The following is a 20,966-nucleotide window of genomic DNA, read 5'->3' on the forward strand; positions in this document are numbered from 1 at the left end:
ATAGGAATGAGGTAGAAGGTAAGTGCATGGGTGATATGAAAACCTAATTTTAAATGATAGTTTCAACTGTCTTTCTAATCCCTTTATTGAAAGTATAAGCAAACAGCAAGAATGATCACTGTTAGTACTGTGAGAACCTTAGTGATATACTTTATTGAATTAAATACCCCTGCCTCTTACACCTTCTGTTCAAAGAGCTAATTAACAGCAAGAAAGAAAAGACAAACAACAGATGGGAAAGGAGGCAAAGACACTCCCAAATTGGTGAAATGGCTCTCTTTGCGTCCTAGTGGCTCAAATTCACAAATTTTAGTGTATTTTAAATGACGGATGCTGTTTGCTGAAGATTCTTCATTCTTGCTGTCAGCCGAACATGACTAATTTTTAGAATTACTGGATTTGTGAAACAAAAAGAGAGACAAAATAGCATAGGGTCTGATTTTAAAATTCATTAAAATTCATGAGTTATCCGTGGGCTCTCAAGGTTTAGACCGCAAATCATATTTTGTGTTGTGGTTGGGAAGGTGCCTGTGTTCCCCAAGAGACTGATAGTTATTTACATAACTGTCATGAAAAGGGGGTTTGGGTTTTGATTGTTGTAGTAGAGGGGAAACTGTGGAATGAGAGGATGAAATTGAAAGGAATAGGAATTAAATCCTATAGACAGTGTCTCTCCCTTTCTCCCAAGACTGTTGGCTGCTCTGGAAGGAAGGGTCAGTATTTCCTGTTCAGTAATAGCCAAAGGACAAGATAACAGAAGTCAGACATGGATGGATGGTCTGACACCTCACAGAAAGAAAATCCAGGAGGGCTAGATTTGCCAAAATACCTGCCTACAGGCGGGCTCCCTGCAACCCCTTCAATTAAGAAAAGGCTTAATTATCAGAGGTAGAGTGTGTGCCTAAGGTGGATCCACAGAAGAAAGACCCACAGAAGGAATTATTTTTCAAATTGACACTCAAAAAATCAGACTGAGGAGCATCACAGTTTCATTATGCTAAAGAACGTAGAACTCTGCCATGATTTTTGTGTATATCCTATAAATCTAAAACCATAATTTTCTTGTATTTTTGTAATGCCTATACCAGTAAAATAACCATGGCAGAATAGTCATCATATATAAATGAAGATATGATTAAATGAAATGAAATTTTATGAGCTTTGGGAGAAAGAATCCTTTGAATGATCTTATTTAGCTTAAATGAAGTTAGTGTGCTCTTGCTTTCAGTCAGAAATGATCTATGCTTTATTGTGTATTTCATTTTCTTCTGCAGAGAGATTTATTTTTAAAGAGAGGTGAAATGGGGAGGAGAGAGGGGTCTCCCTCCTGGACTGTAGGTGATTTGAGATTTAAGTCCTGTACGCGTCTACCTGGAGAGAGGCTCCCTGCAGTTCTGTCTAGGATTCCAAGTCGGAGAGGAGGCCAGAAAGGGAGAAGAGGTGGTGCGCTGTGAGTTCCCCGAAATGTGCTGAATGGATGTAGCCCTCCAAGGCAGGCCTCCTCTCTTTGCGTAGACTGAGGGTGAGAAGAGGGCATTGTTGTTATCTGGCAACGATTCCTGGGAGAAAAATGAGTAGGTACAGACCATGAGGCCTTCACCCCCAGTTGAAAAGATCTTGGCCACTTCCATGATTCCCTGGATAAAGTAGATATGTGAAGAGTGGAGGGTAGCCCATGAGTCCTCAGTCTTAGAGCTTGAAGAGTTCATTGGAAATCCAGTCAAATTGATTTTCTGATCATGGGATGGCATAGCTCTGTCTGCCCTGCATCTGCACAGCAGGTGAGGAAGGCACCTCCTCAAGTTCTCTCAGTGTCCCAAGGAGAGTCTATTGTGGAACGACATTGATGGGGGTAGATTTTTATAGGCATTTTCAATGGATATTAAGACTTTTGAGGTCTTGTATGAAGATTGGTGCTGATGAGTGATGTCAGAGTATATGCCTCAAAAATTTTTAAATGAAACTCTCATAATAGGAGAAAAGGAACACATGTTAAAGATTTTTTAAAATCTCATTAAGTAATGGTGGAACCACTAAGATGCTAAAGCTAATTCAAGGAGCATTTGCAGAACAGAGCATTCATAGACAGTTTAATAAAATAATATTAGAGTAAGATTGTTAGGTTAGATACAAAACTTGTTACCATCCAAAGGAGAAATAAGCTATCGTATCTAGAGTTATCTTTTCCATCACAGAGAAATAATGTGTATTTCTAGAGGAAACAGATCTGTAAGTCAAAATGTAACTTCATAGAGACTGACCATTAATTAATATTTTACTAAAAATTAATCCCTGGGTGAGCTTGTTAAAACAATGCCTCAGTGTGATTTTTAAAGGGACATGGAATTATCCTCTTTGCATAATTTATAAGTTTTGAATCATTTTTCTTAACAATAGGGAATCTTACCAAGAACCTCTTGGTATTTATCCTTCTAATTCTTTTTCCTAAATGAACAAAGCTAGTGGAGGTGATGGAATTCCAGCTGAGCTATTTCAAATCCTAAAAGATGATGCTGTTAAAGACCTGCACTCAATATAGTATGCTAGCACATTTGGAAAACTCAGCAATGGCCACAGGACTAGAAAACATCAGTCTTCATTCCAATCCCAAAGAAGGGCAGTGCAAAATAATATTCAAAGGAAGGTACAACTGCACTCTTTTCACATGCTAGCAAGGTAATGCTCAAAATCTTTCAAGCAAGGCTTCAGCAGTACTTGAACCGAGAAACTTCCAGATGTATAAGCTGGATTTAGAAAGGGCAGAGGAACCAGAGATCAAATTGCCAACATCTGTTGGATCATAGAGAAAGCAAGGGAATTCCAGAAAAACATCTATTTCTGCTTTATTGACTATGCCAAAGCCTTTGACTGTGTGGATCACAACAAACTGTGGCAAATTCTTAAAGAGATGGAAACACAAGAGCACCTTACATGCCTCCAGCGGAACAAACCTGTATGCAGGTCAAGAAGCAACACTTAGAACTGAACATGGAACAATGGACTGGTCCAAATGGAAAAAGGAGGACATCAAGGCTGTATATTGTCACCCTGCTTACTTAACTTATATGCAGAGTACATCATGAGAAACACTGGGCTGGAAGAAGCACAAGCTGGAATCAAGATTGCTGGGAGAAATATCAGTAACTTCAGATGTGCAGATGATACCACCCTAATGGCAGAAAGTGAAGAGGAACTAAAGAGCCTCTTGATGAGGTTGAAAGAGGAGAATGAAAAAGCTAGCTTAAAACTCAACGTTCAAAAAGCTTAAATCATGGCATCCGGTCCCATCACTTCATGGCAAATAGATGGGAAACATGGAAACAGTGGCATATTTATTTTCTTGGGTTCCAAAATCACTGTGGATGGTGACTGCAGTCATGAAATTAAAAGACGCTTGCTCCTTGGAAGAAGACCTATGACAAACCGACTCAGCATATTAAAAAGCAGATAAATAAATGCTGGAGAGGATGTGGAGAAAAGGGAACCCTCTTACACTGTTGGTGGGAATGCAAACTAGTACAGCCATTATGGAGAACAGTGTGGAGATTCCTTAAAAAACTGGAAATAGAACTGCCATACGACCCAGCAATCCCACTGCTGGGCATACACACCGAGGAATTGAAAGAGACACATGTACCCCAATGTTCATCGCAGCACTGTTTATAATAGCCAGGACATGGAAACAACCTAGGCGTCCATCAGCAGATGAATGGATAAGAAAGCTGTGGTACATATACACAATGGAGTATTACACTGCCATTAAAAAGAATACATTTGAATCAGTTCTAATGAGGTGGATGAAACTGGAGCCTATTATACAGAGTGAAGTAAGCCAGAAAGAAAAACACCAATACAGTATACTAACACATATATATGGAATTTAGAAAGATGGTAACGATAACCCTGTATGTGAGACAGCAAAAGAGACACAGATGTATAGAATAGTCTTTTGGACTCTGTGGGAGAAGTTGTGGGGGGAATGATTTGGGAGAATGGCATTGAAATATGTATAATGTCATATAGGAAATGAATTGCCAGTCCAGGTTCAATACAGGATACAGGAAGCTTGGGGCTGGTGCACTGGGATGACCCAGAGGGATGGTATGGGGAGGGAGGTGGGAGGGGGGTTCAGGATGGGGAACATGTGTACACCCATGGTGGATTCATGTTGATGTATGGCAAAACAAATACAATATTGTAAAGTAATTAGCCTCTAATTAAAATAAATAAATTTAAATTAAAAATATATATAAAGCAGAGACATCACTTTGCCGACAAAGGTCCATATCATCAAAGCTATGGTTTTTTCAGTAGTCAGGTATGGTTGTGTGAGTTGGATCATAAAGAAAGCCAAGTGCCGAAGAATTGATGCTTCCAACTGTGGTGTTGGAGAAGACTCTTCAGAGTCCCTTGGACTGCAAGGAGATCCAACCAGTCCATCCTAAAGGAGATCAGTCCTGAGTGTTCATTGGAAGGACTGATGTTGAAGCTGAAACTCCAATCCTTTGGCCACCTGATGCGAAGAACTGACTCATTTGAAAAGACCTTGATGCTGGGAAAGATTGAGGGCAGGAGGAGAAGGAGGCTACTGAGTATGAGATGGTTGGATGGCATCACCAATTCAATGGACATGAGTTTGAGCAAACTCTTGGAAATCATGAAAGACAAGGAAGCCTGACGTGCTGCAGTCCTTGGGCTTGCAAGGAGTCGGACATGACTTAGCAACTGAATAGCATGTTACCCAAGTATGATGTTACCCAAGTATGATAAAACAGACTTTTTGCTTCTGTGTTCCTCCCCCCATCCCTGCCCCTTCACATACACACACATACCCCACCATCACCACACCATCACCACAACATGCATGTAATGCTAGGATCCAGAAAAGATCAGGTAACTCAGACTGAATACACCAATTTAATATACCAACTGTGTTGAACTCACTGCTGATACAGAAGAGTGACCTTAACTTTTGAATTACTCTGCAAAGTTCAGGAGGAGGTAAATATAGTCTAGGCTAATTCCTTTATTATGAATATCAAGAGAAGAGCCCAAGTTTTCTGTTGTAAGCAAATTCCTTGCCATAATTATCACTATCCCATCCCTAGCACCACTGAGGGTGCCCCAAAGACAAACTTTGCTGGTATCAGCAGTCAAGGCACACACTTTAAGGTTGGTGTTTTGGGATTTGCTTTTGGCTGCAGCCTGTTCCTCAGAGATTTTCATAGGGACGCTTTTCAGCTCTCTCTCTTTTCTGTCCTATCTCCAAGACATCAATATTCCTTCCCTCTTTTGGCTCACTGCCCAGACAAAAACATGAAACCAAATTCAGTTATAGGAAATTATGGCGTGAGAGAGAATAATGTCTTTATTAAGGTGAATTATTCCTTCTGGTTCTGTTTAATCCAGATATAGTCATTTCATATTTTTACTTGGCTTGGAAAAAATTGAACTTAGGAATTCTGAGCATGAGTTAAATCATTAAAGTCCAAAGCTGCCATGGAACCTTGAAAATAATAATAATAGGGAGCACTTTGATGATTTTTTCACATTTGGGATGACTTCTGCAGTGATTCTTTGCAACTCCTTCAGTGAGTTAAAATCCTTGTTCCTTCATGATCAGTTTTGGCTTCAACCTTAGGTAAGTTCTTATATTTTCAGGAACCATGATATCTTATCCCTAAAGGGAGTGACTTATTTCTTGAGTTAATTTTAATATTCTTTCTTATCTGGAATGCTCATGGCAAGATAAAAAGAGTTCTACTGTTTCATTATTTCAAAAACACATTATATGGCTTTCTCTGGACTGATGTATGTATTTGAAACTACAAAATATGTTTAGAATTCTTTTACTAGTATCTTACCTTCTTCATGGTATTGGTCAATTGATTGTATAAAAATTTAGTTTGATATTAGTCTTCTTTGCTTCCTTGTAACTGAAGGCCATAGGGTCACCTCAGGATGAGTTCTACCACTACCTGGCATTGGGGTCTGACATTATGGTTTAGAAAGACATGCTTAGCCTTGAGCGTTTTTCAGTTATAAGACCATGTTCTGTGAAAGATCAGGTTTGTTTGTTTTGCTGGTTAGTTGATTTATTAAAAGTAGCAGTGGATACTGTATTCACATGTTTTTTCTAAAGGGAAAAATCCATTTAAAATATAAGATTCCAGTAATATTTTTATAGTATTGCAGTGTCAAAGCAGGGAAGCAAATGTGTTATAACCCTGTAATTAATTCCACCAGTGCTCTCTCATTCACTTACCAGATTTAAATTAAATTCAGTAAACATTATTGAATACCTTCTGCAAGGAATAGGTAGTCTCTACCTCTAAGAAATTTGCAATTTAATGGCCATGAAGGAATGTACTCAACCAACAGTTAACTAGCCAAACTTGTATTATTGATTTAATAAAGAATACCAGAAATATAGTCATGAAAATATTGGACTCTCCCCCCTCATAAATTTTTACTGGATAGGATGCTAAAGGGACCTTGAAAGTCATCTGACTCAACTATCTCACCTTTAAATACAAGTTTATTTTATTCTTTTAGAGTAATCTGTATTGGTTGTAGAAAGTTTAGAAAATGTAGAAAAGTGAAAAGAAAAAATCAAACACTCGAAGTCCCTCCACTACAAAGCAGTTATTATTAGCCTTCTTGGTATATTTCCTTCCAGTCTCCTTCTCACATATTTTATTTTTTTTACATACATGAGATAATATTAAATATGCAGTTTTATGCATTGATTATTTTTCATAAAATATTCTGAATGATCCTTTCCCAGTGCTATTAAAAGCACTTGGTAAACATTTTTAAAGCTAAATAATTTTCAAGTGTTGGATCAATCACAACTTAGACATTCTTCTCTTTAGGTTGTTTACCACTGTTTCACTCGAGTGGCTTTGGGCTTAAAACATTCTCAGGATAGAGTCTGAAGTAGGTTTATGGGTCAAAGTAGATGAACATTTTTAAGGCCTCTTGCAAGATAGTTTTTGAACACCATGCATTTTGTATCTTGTATTTGCCTTTATCTTCACAGCAGGTTTCATTAGCCTTCCATACACATACTACAGGCTCTTCTGCCTTTTAATTGGCAAGGAAATCACCAGGAACTGAATACACACTGGAGGGAGGAGATAAGCAGAGTAATCAAAATCAGCTCCCAAGAAGCTAAGCTTCTAGTAGTGCCCGCCTTAATTTGTGTTATCTCCTTTTGAAGTTGCATAGACCTTGACTTGCAGAAAGTTAATGGCTCCTTACTTATGGAATTGAGTGGAGGAGGCAGAAATTAGATTAGATTCATACATCTCTAGGAGCCAGTGAGTTTCCGGTAATTGTTGCTAATAACAATTTCAAGCAACACAGCTTTTTCTAATAGCTGTGAAGTGGTGTGAGCAGAATCCTGAGAAAGAGATAGTCACTGCTGTTACCCACATGTCATCATGAGGAAGCTAGTTTATTTTGGGCTAGGTCCAAAGACTGGGGGTTCACTGGGGTCCAGTACAGCCTGGAACATCATATTAATTCTGAGACTGAAAGACCTGAGGGGGAACCCCAAGCACTCTCCTGGGCCTCTGGGAGCCTCTCAATGGAGTGTGGACACAGGCTGGGTGGTCTGAAACTTCTGCAGACTCAGCCCCCTCTTCTGGCTTGAGCCAGAGTCAGGTCACAGCAGAGTGGACTCCGGGTCAGCCTTAAGGTTGCCCAAATAGCATCTCATTCTCAAGCACAGACAAGTGGAATGTGAAATAGAATTTCTGACAGAGATGCCAGCTTTCCAAGGGATCTTGGTCTGCTTCCAGCCCTTTGCAGACTTGAATACTCATAAGTGTCCTCTCAGTTCTCTCTGCTACTGCTAAGTCGCTTCAGTCGTGTCTGACTCTGTGCGACCCCATAGATGGCAGCCCACCAGGCTCCCCCATCCCTGGGATTCTCCAGGCAAGAACACTGGAGTGGGTTGCCATTTCCTTCTTCAATGCATGAAGGTGAAAAGTGAAAGTGAAGTCGCTCAGTCGTGTCCGTGCCCGACTCCTAGCGACCCCATGGACTGCAGCCTACCAGGCTCCTCCATCCATGGGATTTTCCAGGCAAGAGTACTGGAGTGGGGTGCCACTGCCTTCTAAAGATAAATACATCCATTCTAAATGCTTTCCTTAGAGCACCTCCTCGATATTTTCTGACTGGTTTTCTAACTCCTCCCCTCCCCGCTAACCAGTGGAAACTAGTAGTAGGAGTCTAACCAGAACTGGCCAGAACGGGGGTTACCTCACAGGCTACACCTTTCTGTTTTTTACAGTCTGAGCCACACTTGCTTTCTTAAATAACGCATTTAGAAACTGGTTTAGATCAGCTGAAGGTCTCTTGAGATCTCTGAATTTTTTCTTGCCATGTTTTCAAATAACCAGTCATAAGCCATACTACTTATAAAGCACTTATAAAGTGTAATATTTATGTGTTTCCTCTCAATTTTGGATAAGATCATTGTTTTGTTAACCCAGCGGCCAGTTGGCTTACCATCAAGTTCATATTTATTCTTGATTTTATCATTACAGATTCAGTTTATAGAGAAAGAGGCTTAAACTTGGCCTTCTATTACCTCCGCTGCTTTTAAATCTAAGACATTGAGGTGTTCTTTGTGTGAGCCCTCCAGTCCTGTGGAAATGCTTTCCAAACTCAAAAAGTGTCCTATGAATTGCTATAATATTTATACAATCGTTTTCTCAGCCCCCCAAAGTTATAGAACATCCCAGCCACCACCACCACCATCCAGCTGAAATAGATAGAGGGTTCATGTTTCACAAACAAAGTCTGTTTGCTCTCACCCTAGCTTTTTTCTCTTAATTCCCACCTCAGATGCCCATCTTTACTTGTCATTGAGGTTGGGAGTAGCTTAAATCTCAGACCTTCTGGGTTTTCTTGGCCCAGAGAGTCTTGGCAAATGCAAGGTGATAGGAGGCTGTGGGCTCAAGCAGTGCTAGACTCTCTACACAAGCTTCATAAATGATTGATCAGTTGAGAAAAGCAGCATTTCTGAGATTTTATAGATAATAAGGAATAAGATTAAGTAGTCCAGATAAAGACTTTATTAAAACAGCCATTATAATAGATTGTTTAGGCAGAGAACCAAGTCAATCCTTGAAGTGAGTGTAAATTTTTTATTGTGCCAGTAGAAACCAATGGCAATGTACTGGATGTGTATGTTGGATTTATGAGTATAATTCAACATGGAAACTAGCATGTGAATGCATGGATTGTGTAAATGTTGATGATAAGCCAGAGGATATATTAAGTGGAATTGGTCTTAAAATAAAGAAAGTTATAACTTGTTGGCTTGGTATTATACATATAAATTTATATTATTTGATTTATAACTACAAGATTTATGTGCAGAACTCACTGCTTTTTATAATGCTGCTTCTTCAACATGTATTCCTAGCTATAACTGTGTTTCAAAAGAACCATTCTATTTCGGATTTTGACAAGGTAGGTTGAGGGTGATCTCTGTAGAGCAATGTTATTTTCCAGTAATATTGCAAACTACAGGCTTAAGTATGAGTTTGTGTAATGAGTCATGCTGGGAGCTCTCTGTCTCTCTTGGGCCCCATGTTCCTCCCCTGAGACATTTATGCAGACTCGAGTCTCTGAGCAGTGCTGTGTATCTGCTTCATCCCTTGGACTTGATATGTTTAGAATCAATTTTAAATTAGAAAGAGAAGTCTAAACATATATGTCACTTTTGAATGACTTGCAGATTTCTTTTCTCCCTACTTTTTCACGTTGCCTTCTTAACTAACAACCACCACCAAAGGAAGAGGCATCTTAGAGAAGTTAGATTCCAGTTAAGGTTCCCTTTGAGTGCTGTGTAACTAAAATGACTACTTACCACTACTTAGGAAACAAAGAGGAAAATCTCAAAGATCAAAGGGAGTTGTTGAAGTTAGAGACATAAAAAGACTCACATACTTAAAAAAAAAATACTGTAAAGTAATTAACCTCCAATTAAAATAAATCAATTTGTATTTAAAAAAATGCACATAAAAAAAACTCTTCATGTTTCCTACCCTCATCCCTATTTTTTTTTTCCCTTTGAAATATCAGGGAAGTCTCACCTTATCAGTTGATAGGAAGGTGTTTTATGGGATAAATAACATAGGTTTTGAGTTAGACTTGGGTTCAATTCCATGATTTGTATTTTCCAGGCTGTGCAAACTTGAGCAAGTTACTTAATGGATTTCTGAGGATGGGTTGAGGTGATCTGTGGAATGCTTAACTCATAGTAAATGCTTAATAACTTTTGGTTATCATCAGTGAGATGACAGTATCATTGATCACCACCACCACCTTCATATCATGGTAATCATGGCCTCCAGCACCGTCATCGCCACCAGCATCATCATCTCCTAGTTCTCCAGGTTTTCCTCCTACCTCTCTGAACCCTCCTCTTCTCAAGCCTCCTATACAGACTCTCTTCCAAACCCTAAATAATTGAGTTTCCTGAGGCTTAGGTCCTCTCTCACTACACTTTCTCCCAGGCAGTCTCATCCACAGTGAAGGCGTCCTGTCTCAGCCATTGCTGATGATCGCCAAATCCATGACTCCTGCCCAGATCTCTGTTCTAAGCTTCAAACATTATATCCATCTGTCCAGTGGACATCTAGCCTTGAATGTCCCAGAAGCACTTCAAACTAAAACTCAATGCATTTTCCTTCCCCTCATCTTGTGCCTTCTCTTTGTTTCTTGTCTTAAAGAAGGCATCACCTTTCACCCTGTTATCAAAGCAAGAAAACTCAATGTCATTCTTGACTCTTCTTTCCCCTTCCTCCATTGTTCAGTCGATGAATGGTGCCCATTACGCCTTTTGGGCTCTAAGCTTCATGTGGGTAGGAACTATTTGAGAACTGGAAATCTCAGTATCTGGCACAGCACTCAATAAGTAATTATTGAATGAATGAATAAAGGAGTGAATAAAAGTCCTGAATATCCCTACTTCCTTCCATTTCCTCTGCCTCTTTTGCAGTACAGGCCACCGTCAGTTCTCAGCAACTTAATTCACAATTTATCAATCCCATAGTCGAAATATCCTAACCGATCTCCCTGCTCCTAGAGTTGCAGTCCTCACCTGCCCCAAGCACCACTGCAGCTCATTTGCCACACTGCAGTTCAAGAGTTTTCATGAAACCCAAGAATCTGACCATGATCATGCCTCTTCCCTGCTAAAAGCACTTCAGTGAGTCTCAGGAATTATCCTGATTTGATGCTCTGCTTTACAGCTGTTTAAAGTGGAAGTGTTAGTTGCTCAATCTTGTCCAACTCTTTGTGATCCCATGGACTATAGCCCACCAGGCTCCTCTGTCCATGGGATTTCCCAGGCAAGAATACTGGAGTGGGTTACCATGTCCTCCTCCAGGGGATCATCCTGATCCAGGGGTCGAACCCAGGTCTCCTGCATTACAGGCAGATATTTTACCATCTGAGCCACCAGGGAAGCCCTTACGGCTATTATCCCAGCCCAATTTCAATCTGAAAAATGGCCAGGATTGGACAGTAATGATATGATCACCCTGTACCTAATCTATTGTCTGCTTTCATTTATAGCTCATTGCTCCTCACTCTTTCTTCACTCCTACGTGTTATCTAGTCTTATTGAACTTAAAGCTTTTGATGGTGTACTCACTGTTCTCACAAGCTCTTTCTTCTGCCTGAATAGTCCCTTCTGTCTTTGCCTGGCAGACTCCTACCATCCTGGTCTCAGGGTAAAACTTCTTTACAGAGGAGTCTTCTTTGAGCCCCCAAGGTTATGTCAGGTACCTCTTCCTTCATATTCCCATATCATCTTGCATCCTAGCTCTTGCCTCACTGTTTTCACTACCTGTTAACTTCTGTGGATTCCCCACTAGCCTCAAAGCTCTCCCAGGTCAGTGACCACATCTGCTCACTGCACAGTTGAATCTGGTTCCTAACCCAGAGGCCCCCATATAGATGGCATTAAGCAAATGACTGAATTAAAGCATCCCATGCTATTAGGATGATCAAGGTACACATGTAGAAAAATAGTCTTCCATAGTAAATCTTCTGGGAATATGGCTGATTTGTGACTGTAAACAGTATATTGTCTTCTTGCTTCTGTTCATCGTGTTTGTAATAATAGTGGAAATGATTCTCTGTTCCTTTGATTAAAAGTTCGTTCTAGGACAGGATTTGGAGTTGGTACACACTGTCAATTCCAGGAAGTCTTGCAGGTGATAATGTTGCAAAACAAAGCAAAGAACAGCTGTTCTCTAGCCTTTTCAAGCAGTTGAGGCTGCTTTTATTTCAACTTTGTACAGCAGATTGGTTTTTAAAGTTATTTGCTTTGAAGTTAAAATGAAATTTACTCTCATTATTCTAATGTATTGTAGATTGCTTCAGTTCCAAATTCTATTCTTATACTAATAAAAATGAATATATAATGCCTCATGCTTCTGATATAATTATTTGTATTGTTTTACTTGAAAATTTGAAATTGTGTGCTTTTAGATAATCAAGTTTACACTGATATTTGATCTGCCAGAGAATGCAACCTCTTTTTTTTTTTCACATTCATTGGCTAGAAAGAAGTTCTAGAACAGAACTAGAACTAGAAAGAGCCACAGAAATAGAACTAGGCCCAGGTCTAGGATGGACCTACCTAGGGGTCTGTGAACATCATTCTAGTAAATGAAAAGGAATGTTCATCATTTTTATTCCAAACAGAAATAGCTTTAGTGATTTTATTACAAAACCAATACACATTCACCCCCCCAAAAAAAATTCAGGAAAGATAAAGAAGAAAATAAAAATCGTCTATACTCCCACTTTTAGGCTACTACATTCAACATTTTAGGGTATATGTTTCTCACCTTTTTTTCCGGCATATGTAGATGTATCAATACAGTTCTTGAAATGAAAATGGTATCTTTCCACACATATGGCTTTAATATGTGTTTTTCCACATGAATAAAGAGCATGTTAGGAAGTTTCGCTTTCTAGTGTACTGAGTGGTGTATTTCCCCTTTCTCCACCCCTCATTAAGAAAACTTAAATCTGTATTACTTTTTGAATCAGCCAGGCATTTGAAGGAAACAAAAGCCATGCTAGCTGTTTTAAGCAGAAAAACAGAAAATTTTAAAATTTGATATTTTAAAAGACAGGTGTTTATAATATTGTTGGGAAGTCTAGGAGAGGGATGTTATTCTCATCCTTGTTCCCCATCTCATAAATGATCTTAAACATCTCTGTCCCTAAAGGACTAGGCAATTGTTTACCCCTCTGCTTGGAATGCACTTCCCCTAGATACCACATGGCTCTCTTACCACCTCCACACTTTGTTTAACCGTCACCTGCTCAGTAAGACCTTTCCTGATCTCGTATTTAAAGTTGCAAACTGACCTTTCTTCCAGCCTTCCAAACGCTTCTCTGTTTTTTTCTCCACAGTACCTATGACTTTCTAAATAATTACATGACTTTCTTTTATTGCCTGACACCCCCACCCCTTGAGAAAATGGATCGTTAAATATACTATTTATTATTGACTCTTCACTACCTGGAGCAGTGTCTGGGCACATTTTTTAAATGAATATGTTTCTTTATACACGTGTCATTGTGTGCTTGTCTAATAATTTAGTATGAATTAATTCCTGATGTCAAAGATATGCACAAACTTGCCCAGAAAGGTTTTAACAATTTGTTCTTCCAACAAAAGTCAATGGAAATGTCTTTTACCTGATACCCTCACCAACATCATGCCCTCATCGCACTATTCTTTCCATTCCTTGAGCTCCCTCTGTTTATCCCCACTGGATATATTTGCATTAACTCCTCCCTCCTCCCAGAATGCTCTCCAGCCGCAATTCTTCCCATTACTGAAGTCCCACTTTAACTGTTATCTCCTTAGAGAAGCCTCCCCTGGCCGTCAGCTGTAAAAGGCTTCCCAGTCACTCCATTTCACATCACCCTACTTTATTTTCATTATAAGCATATTTCACTACCAGATTATTTTCTTGTGTGTATGTTTATTTGTGTTCTCTCTCTAGAATGTAAGCTTCATGAAAATAAGAGTTTCATACGTCTTTTCAACGCTTATCTCCAGTAAATATGTGTTTGATAGTGGAATAGACCCTGGGTACTGTCATTTTTTCATTATGACTAACTACTGGGTGGGAAGTAGATTTAACAAGAATTATTTTTCTAGACTGGTGAAGCTGAGCAACTTTTCAAGTATGAAAGCTGCTTTTTTGAAAAATAGCAAATGCTAAGATGACCTAGAAGTTGAAATATTCAGTTCGCATATTTGTTTTAGATATGCTGTATCTGATTTCTTGTATTTCTGATAAGTTGCATGGTTTCTTAAGTTTCTGAAGCCTTCTTTCTCATTTATGTCAACATTAGTATCCGTAAAGTAGGATTCCTTCTGCAGATTGTACTCACATACTGTTGTTTTCTTTTCATCTCCACAGCTTTTGGAAAGAACCAACAGTGTTTTTGAAGAGTCAGATTCCGGTGCTACCAAGAGTCCACTCCATTTAGCTGTAAGTCAGATGCTGTGGGTAGCTTCACCGTGTTACAGAAGAACCCTAAGTGTTCCCAAGAGTAGGCTGCTCTTAAAAGGAAAGCAATTGTTACACATTTTAGCAGTGTTTAAAATTATCTAGTAATAATAATTACTAACCGAGGAAATGTTTTATTTTTATTTTAGAGATGTAAATATAGACAACAAGCATTGAACTGTAGATAATTGAATACCATAGTTAAAAACTTGTGAGATATTTAAACACAGACTTGTGAGAGCAAGATGAAAATGTGCATGAAAGCGACTCTGCAGCTTCTGCTGAGGCTTGAAATCGAGGTCTCATAGGAAGAATCAGACCCTGCTTTTTGTAATCTGGTGAGATTTGGGAAGGAGGTAAAAGTGAAAGTGTTAGATGTTCAGTCGTGTCCCACTCTTTGCGACCCCATGGAGTATAACCCACCAGGCTCCTCTGTCCATGGAATTCTCCAGGCAAGAATACTGGAGTGGGTAGCCATTTCCTTCTCCAGGAGATCTTTCTGACCCAGAGGTCAAACTCTGGTCTCCGACATGACAAGCAGATTCTTCACCATCTGAGCCACTAGGGAGGCGAGCAGGAGTTATTTTGTCACCAATAAAGCTTCCTCTCCACATCCCATCATTGAAAGGAAATGCAATAGCTTAGAGTGAGAATCACCAAACTCTCCCTGAGGGTGACAGAACTGAGAAGCTTACCACCACTCTATGTCTGTGAAGGTCTTGCTAATCAACAGCTGTTCCCTAGAAACCTCTCGGACTGACAGCAGCCAGCTCACCTGCGCAAGGCACTGCTGAGTTGTGAGACCACAGTACAGGGCCATCAAGATGTTTGGACGCAGCTAGAGACTGGATACTGGGAAGAGTAGGATGCTGGGTCTCTATGTTTAACAGTTATGACATTGCACTCAGTACCACGCACACATAAGCACGTTTTCAGTTTCATTCTGATGAAAAATTGAGATGGAGATTTTGGAGAGCTGAGAGGAGTATTTTATTGATGGACACACATAGAAATTCAGCCAGGGTAGGAAGGGATGAGGATTGGGATGAACTGAGGCAGATAGGAATGTAGGAAGGAAGGGATGAGGCCATCCCATGAGTTCTGGGATGAACTGATCACACTCCATGGAGGCTTTCCCTCCTTGCCAGGCTCCTCAGGTACTCACCAGCCCATCTGCTAGCATCTCACTCACCACCCTCTGCCACATCTACCGACATAACCACTGTATGCACAGTGATAAATATGCACACGCCGAGTCCTGTGAAAGCAAGCCAAAATGTCCACGAGTCTTTCTTCTGGACATGGGCTTAGAGTAAAAAAGGTGGGTGGATATTTATATGTATAAAATTTTATACCAGTTGTCTCTTAGTACAATCACTGCAGATGGTGACCGCAGCCATGAAATTAATAGATGCTTGCTCCTTGGAAGGAAAGCTATGACAAACCTAGACAACATGTTAAAAAGCAGAGACATTACTTTGCCAACAGAGGTCCATCTAGTCAAAGCTATGGTTTTTCCCGTATCATGTATGGATGTGAGAGTTGGACCATAAAGAAGGCTGAGCACCAAAGAACTGATGCTTTTGAACTGTGGTGTTGGAGAAGACTCTTGAGAGTCCCTTGGACTGCAAGGAGATCCAACCAGTCAATCCTAAAGGAAATCAGTCCTGAATATTCATTGGAAGGACTGATGCTGAAGCTGAAGCTCCAGTGCTTTGGCCACCTGATGCAAAGAACTGACTCATTGGAAAAGACCCTGATGCTGGGAAAGATTGAGGGCAGAAGGACAAGGGGACGACAGAGGATGAGATGGTTGGATGGCATCACTGACTCAATGGACATGAGTTTGAGCAACTCTGGGAGTTGGTGATAGACAGGGAAGCCTGGTGTGCTGCAGTCCACAGGGTTGCAAAGAGCTGGAGACGACTGAGTGACTTAACAAAAAACAAAACAGGTTGCTCTAAAGGTTGACCCTAGAACCTCTGCTCAGCCATCTGCTGGGCCTGGGGAAGTTAGCCCAAGGCTGGGCATTCACAGAAGCTCTAGCTGCCCTAAGAGATGCCTATCAGAAAGGTTATCTCAGATAGAATTCTCATGTCCTTTGACAGTGTGGTTGATTGCATTGCTAAGCCTGCTGGTAATCTGAGAAGAGAGCCTCTCAGCTTCCAAAAATTTTATAATCTCTCATTCTTTTTCTTTTTTCTTTCAAAAATTATTGAGTGCTTGCTGGGTGCTAGGTGTTCTGCTAAGTGTTATGGGTTTCTAGTCATGTAAAGACAGGGTGATATGGTATCACTGGAGAGAGAGGGGCTTGGTTAGTTCTCCAGCTGGCAGGGGTCTAGTAAGCACCCCCTGGAAAGAGGGGGTCCCAGCCAGCAGTCTTCTCATTAGCATCTCACCTGGACATGGTTTTCCCATCTGTAAATTAAAAAGGAGTGAGTTAATTAACAATCCCCAAACCCTTGCCAACTTGTTAATTTGTTGTATGATCTTGGGCAAAAACTAACCTCTTGTGTCTCAGTTTCCCCACCCATTATATGGGGAGAACAGCAGTATCTCTGTCATAGGGCCGTAGTGGGGATGACATGAGTTAATACATGTAAAACAGAACAGCACCTGGAGCTTATGTGGAATCAGCTGGGGCTTCATCTTTGCCCTTAGTAACATCAGTATCATTCTTTCCTTTAACATGTACTGACCGTGCATGTGCCAAGCACGGTTTCAGAAGCTGGAGAGAGAGCAGTAAACAAAATCCAACCACTGTTTTTGTAGGGTGTCCAGTCTAGGAAAGACAGTAGGCAAGTAAATGGACAACATAGCAGATGGCCAGAAGTGCATGCTGCTCATGCTACAACAGGAGCAGTGAGGTAGAGCGCGTCAAGGTGGCAGACGGGGTGATGTTTCTCACAGCGCAGAATCTCTTGTTTGAACAGCAACTCGATGAGCTACCCATTTGGTCTCTGACCAAAGAGTGTTCCGGGCAGAAGTGCAAAGTCCCTGGAATGAGCATCTTGGCGTGTTCCCAGAACAGCAGGGCCACCGTGGCTGAAGCAGAGTGATGAGGGGAGGGTGGTAGAGATGAGGTACGCATACTGTCAGCAGGTCGGGGAGTGCGGCACGGAGGCAGGGTAGGGCCTCAGACTCCAGTGGGAACTTTGACTGTTTTTCTGACACAATATGAAACCATTTGGAGGGTTTTGAGGAGACAGATGATGTGATACGGCTTTTATCTTAAAAGGATCACTTTAGCTTCTATGTTGAGTTTAAATTGTCAGGGAACAAAGCAGAAATAAGACAACCATGATAATGATGACTTTGACAGGGTGATAGCAGTGGGTTAATTCTAAAACTGTTTTGCATTTTTTTCCTGTAAATGCTGACACTTTTTAAAGAAATTAGTATATGCTCCAAGAACCCCAGAAGTATGCCCATCACCCTCCCCAGGACCTTCTGTAGCAATTAACTTGATTAAAACTCTAGACATATTATTTCTTCCATGGACGAGTGTACAATGAAAAAGAACCAGATGCCCCCAAACCTTGACTGCCCCCAAGAAACCTGACCTGCCTTGAGTTACTATTTCCTGGCTGAATGATTCAAGTCTCCAGGGTTATCCGCCCAGTGAATTTCATAAGCATTTCATCCACTTGAAAAAAATTAAATTGAGAAACAAGGCTATGCAAATGAAAGGCTCCAGCTGTCGAGTTTTCCAGATGGACCGGTTGTTTCATGGATTCTGCTGAGATTCCAAATTCTTTCTCCTGCTGCCCTCAGTTCCAATCTAAAACATTTAAAGAAATTAATCATGTTTAAGAAATATTTAAGTTACTTAATGAGATATTTTAAAGTCTTTTGTAAAAAAATTTGAAATGTTTGCTACTTCTAGTGAAGGCTTAAACTGGGTTATCTATTGAAAGCCAAAATACTACTTGCTTTTTGAACCAACATATTTGTTCTTTTGTGTGATTACTTCTTCCTTGAGTTATTTAAAAAATTATTTGTGGAACTAGCCACTGAACACCTGATTTAGGATGGGAATAGAAAGAAAAGTACGAGCTTGGTTCATCATGTACGGCCGACATGAGAAAGATCTTCTTTCCTTACTACCTGAATCTCTTTCAGAGAACTTGAAGTTTTATTGTGTTCTTTTTTATAGACTTTAAGAACCATATAACCACCTAAAGATAGAGTCATGCATGCATTTAGCCATAGAATAGAGTCCCATATTACATGGTAGTTTGTTTCTAGGGTTAAGCTCTAAAGTGTGAAGGTAAGTGAAAATTCTTGTATTATCAAGTTTACCTTTATTATTTCCCTTAAATTGCCCTGGATGTCTAATATACATAGTTTTATGTCTTCAACTCTGTATAGTAATGCTTTTGCATACTAAAATTCAAGAGATGTAGGCTTGATTAAATGAAGAGACAAGGGGAATTCTATACATAAATCTAGCCTTTCAACCATCCTCTCTGAATTTTCAAGTGCCTGGTATAGAAGAAAGCATGGATTGGAATTCTGAAGCTTTCCTTCAGCAGGTTTCACTCTATTTCATTTTAATGTTGAGCCTGTTTATGCTGTGCTCCTGTGTTCAGTTGTGCCCAACTCTTTGCGACACCATGGACTATAGCCTGCCAGTCTCCTCTGTCCATGGAATTTGCCAAGAAAGAATACTGGAATGGCTTGCCATTTCCTACGCCAGGGGATCTTCCCAACCCAGGGGTCGAACCCACATCTCCTGCAGCTCCTGTGTTGTAGGTAGATTCTTTACTCGCTAAGCCATCAGGGAAGCCCAAAAGTAAAGGTCATCAGATGACTTAGGTTCCGGCCCTGTTATAACATTAGCTGTGACCACCTTTAGACCACCTTGAGTCAGAGGACTAGAAAGTTTTATACTTCAAAGTAAACTTCAAGTTGCTATGGTAAAGCAAGAACATTCTTTGTATTCACTGGCAATCCATGAACTGAATACGCAGAATCTTGTGAGACAGCAAATAAAATAAGCATGATCTAATGTGGAAATGAAATACACTTGGAAATATCTAAAGAATGAAATGGCAGTAGTAAATTTAACACATGCAAATGGACTTATTTTTTGTTGTGAGAATGAAAAGGAGAAACGTCAGGGGTCTTGTACGGGAGTTAAGTTCGTGCCCTGTGATGTAACTCTGCAGTCCTGAACAGTGCTGATCCCTCTACATGAGCTTCCTCCCCGCATACATTTCTTTTTGCTCTGAGTTTTCTCTTTATTAATTTAAATATGTTAGCCATCGTGCTTTGTAGATATGCATGCAGTTTATAAGTTGCCAATTCTACTTTCCTCAGTTCAGTTCAGTTCAGTCACTCAGTCATGTCTGACTCTTTGCTACCCCATAAATTGCAGCATGCCAGGCTTCCCTGTCCATCATCAACTCCTGGAGTCCACCCAAACCCATGTCCATTGAGTCGGTGATGCCATCCAGCCATCTCATCCTCTGTTGTCCCCTTCTCCTCCTGTCCCCAATCCCTCCCAGCATCAGAGTCTTTTCCAATGAGTCAACTCTTCATATGAGGTGGCCAAAGTATTGGAGTTTCAGCATCAGTCCTTCCAATGAACACCCAGGACTGATCTCCTTTAGGATTGACTGGTTGGATCTCCTTGCAGTCCAAGGGACTCTAAAGAGTCTTCTCCAACACCACAGTTCAAAAGCATCAATTCTTCGGCACTCAGCTTTCTTCACAGTCCAACTCTCACATCCATACATGACCACTGGAAAAACCATAGCCTTGACTAGATGGACCTTTGTTGACAAAGTAATGTCTCTGCTTTTTAACTGGACTAAAGTCAAATAACAAAAAGTGTAAATGTTTACTATCTTTGTCATCATAGTAAGTGACACTGAAGAAAGGAGCATTTGCAAATAGCATCTGGAACCTGCTATTATCTATGTGGACTCATGTCCCTTTGATGTAAAGTCAGGATTTCTACATAAACTGAGCCAGTGACTACCATTACAATTTAAAATGAGAAGAGGTGTTACACAAATTCAAGTTCAAGTAAGTGACAGGCTCAAGCCCAGGGTCAAGTGAGATAGACTGACTTATACTCTAATGTAGATGCTCCACCTTTACAGGAGGATAGGTGCTCCCAAGCTGGCTTAAATTGATGGCATGAGTTGATGATGGCTGAAACTAGATGATGGATATTTGGGAATCCATGACACTATCCTCTTTTCTTTGTATAAGTTTGAAACTTCCTATAATAAAAAAGATAAATGTATACCTTATGGCCCTGTCACACGCTTTCTGTAGATGCTCACAAGAAGCCCACAGCTCAGGCTCTGTGTGTGACTGAGAATTCCAGCTCCACCATAGAAGGCTGTGTGCCCATGAGAGGGTTGAGGAACATCTGTGCCTTCTGTG

General features: G+C 40.3%; 1 protein-coding gene across 5 annotated transcripts in view; it reads left to right on the plus strand.

Annotated features, from left to right (window-relative positions):
• ANKRD44 (ankyrin repeat domain 44) overlaps positions 1-20,966 on the plus strand; it is a 311,092-nt gene that overhangs the window by 261,353 nt on the left and 28,773 nt on the right. For all 5 annotated transcript variants that reach the window (XM_070388779.1, XM_070388790.1, XM_070388784.1 and 2 more), the window contains exon 17: positions 14,478-14,549. In XM_070388779.1, the coding sequence (XP_070244880.1) occupies positions 14,478-14,549 (72 nt within the window). The remainder of the gene's footprint in view (positions 1-14,477; positions 14,550-20,966) is intronic.

The sequence above is a fragment of the Bos mutus genome, chromosome 2 (genome assembly GCF_027580195.1).
Source record: "Bos mutus isolate GX-2022 chromosome 2, NWIPB_WYAK_1.1, whole genome shotgun sequence".
NCBI lineage: Eukaryota > Metazoa > Chordata > Mammalia > Artiodactyla > Bovidae > Bos > Bos mutus.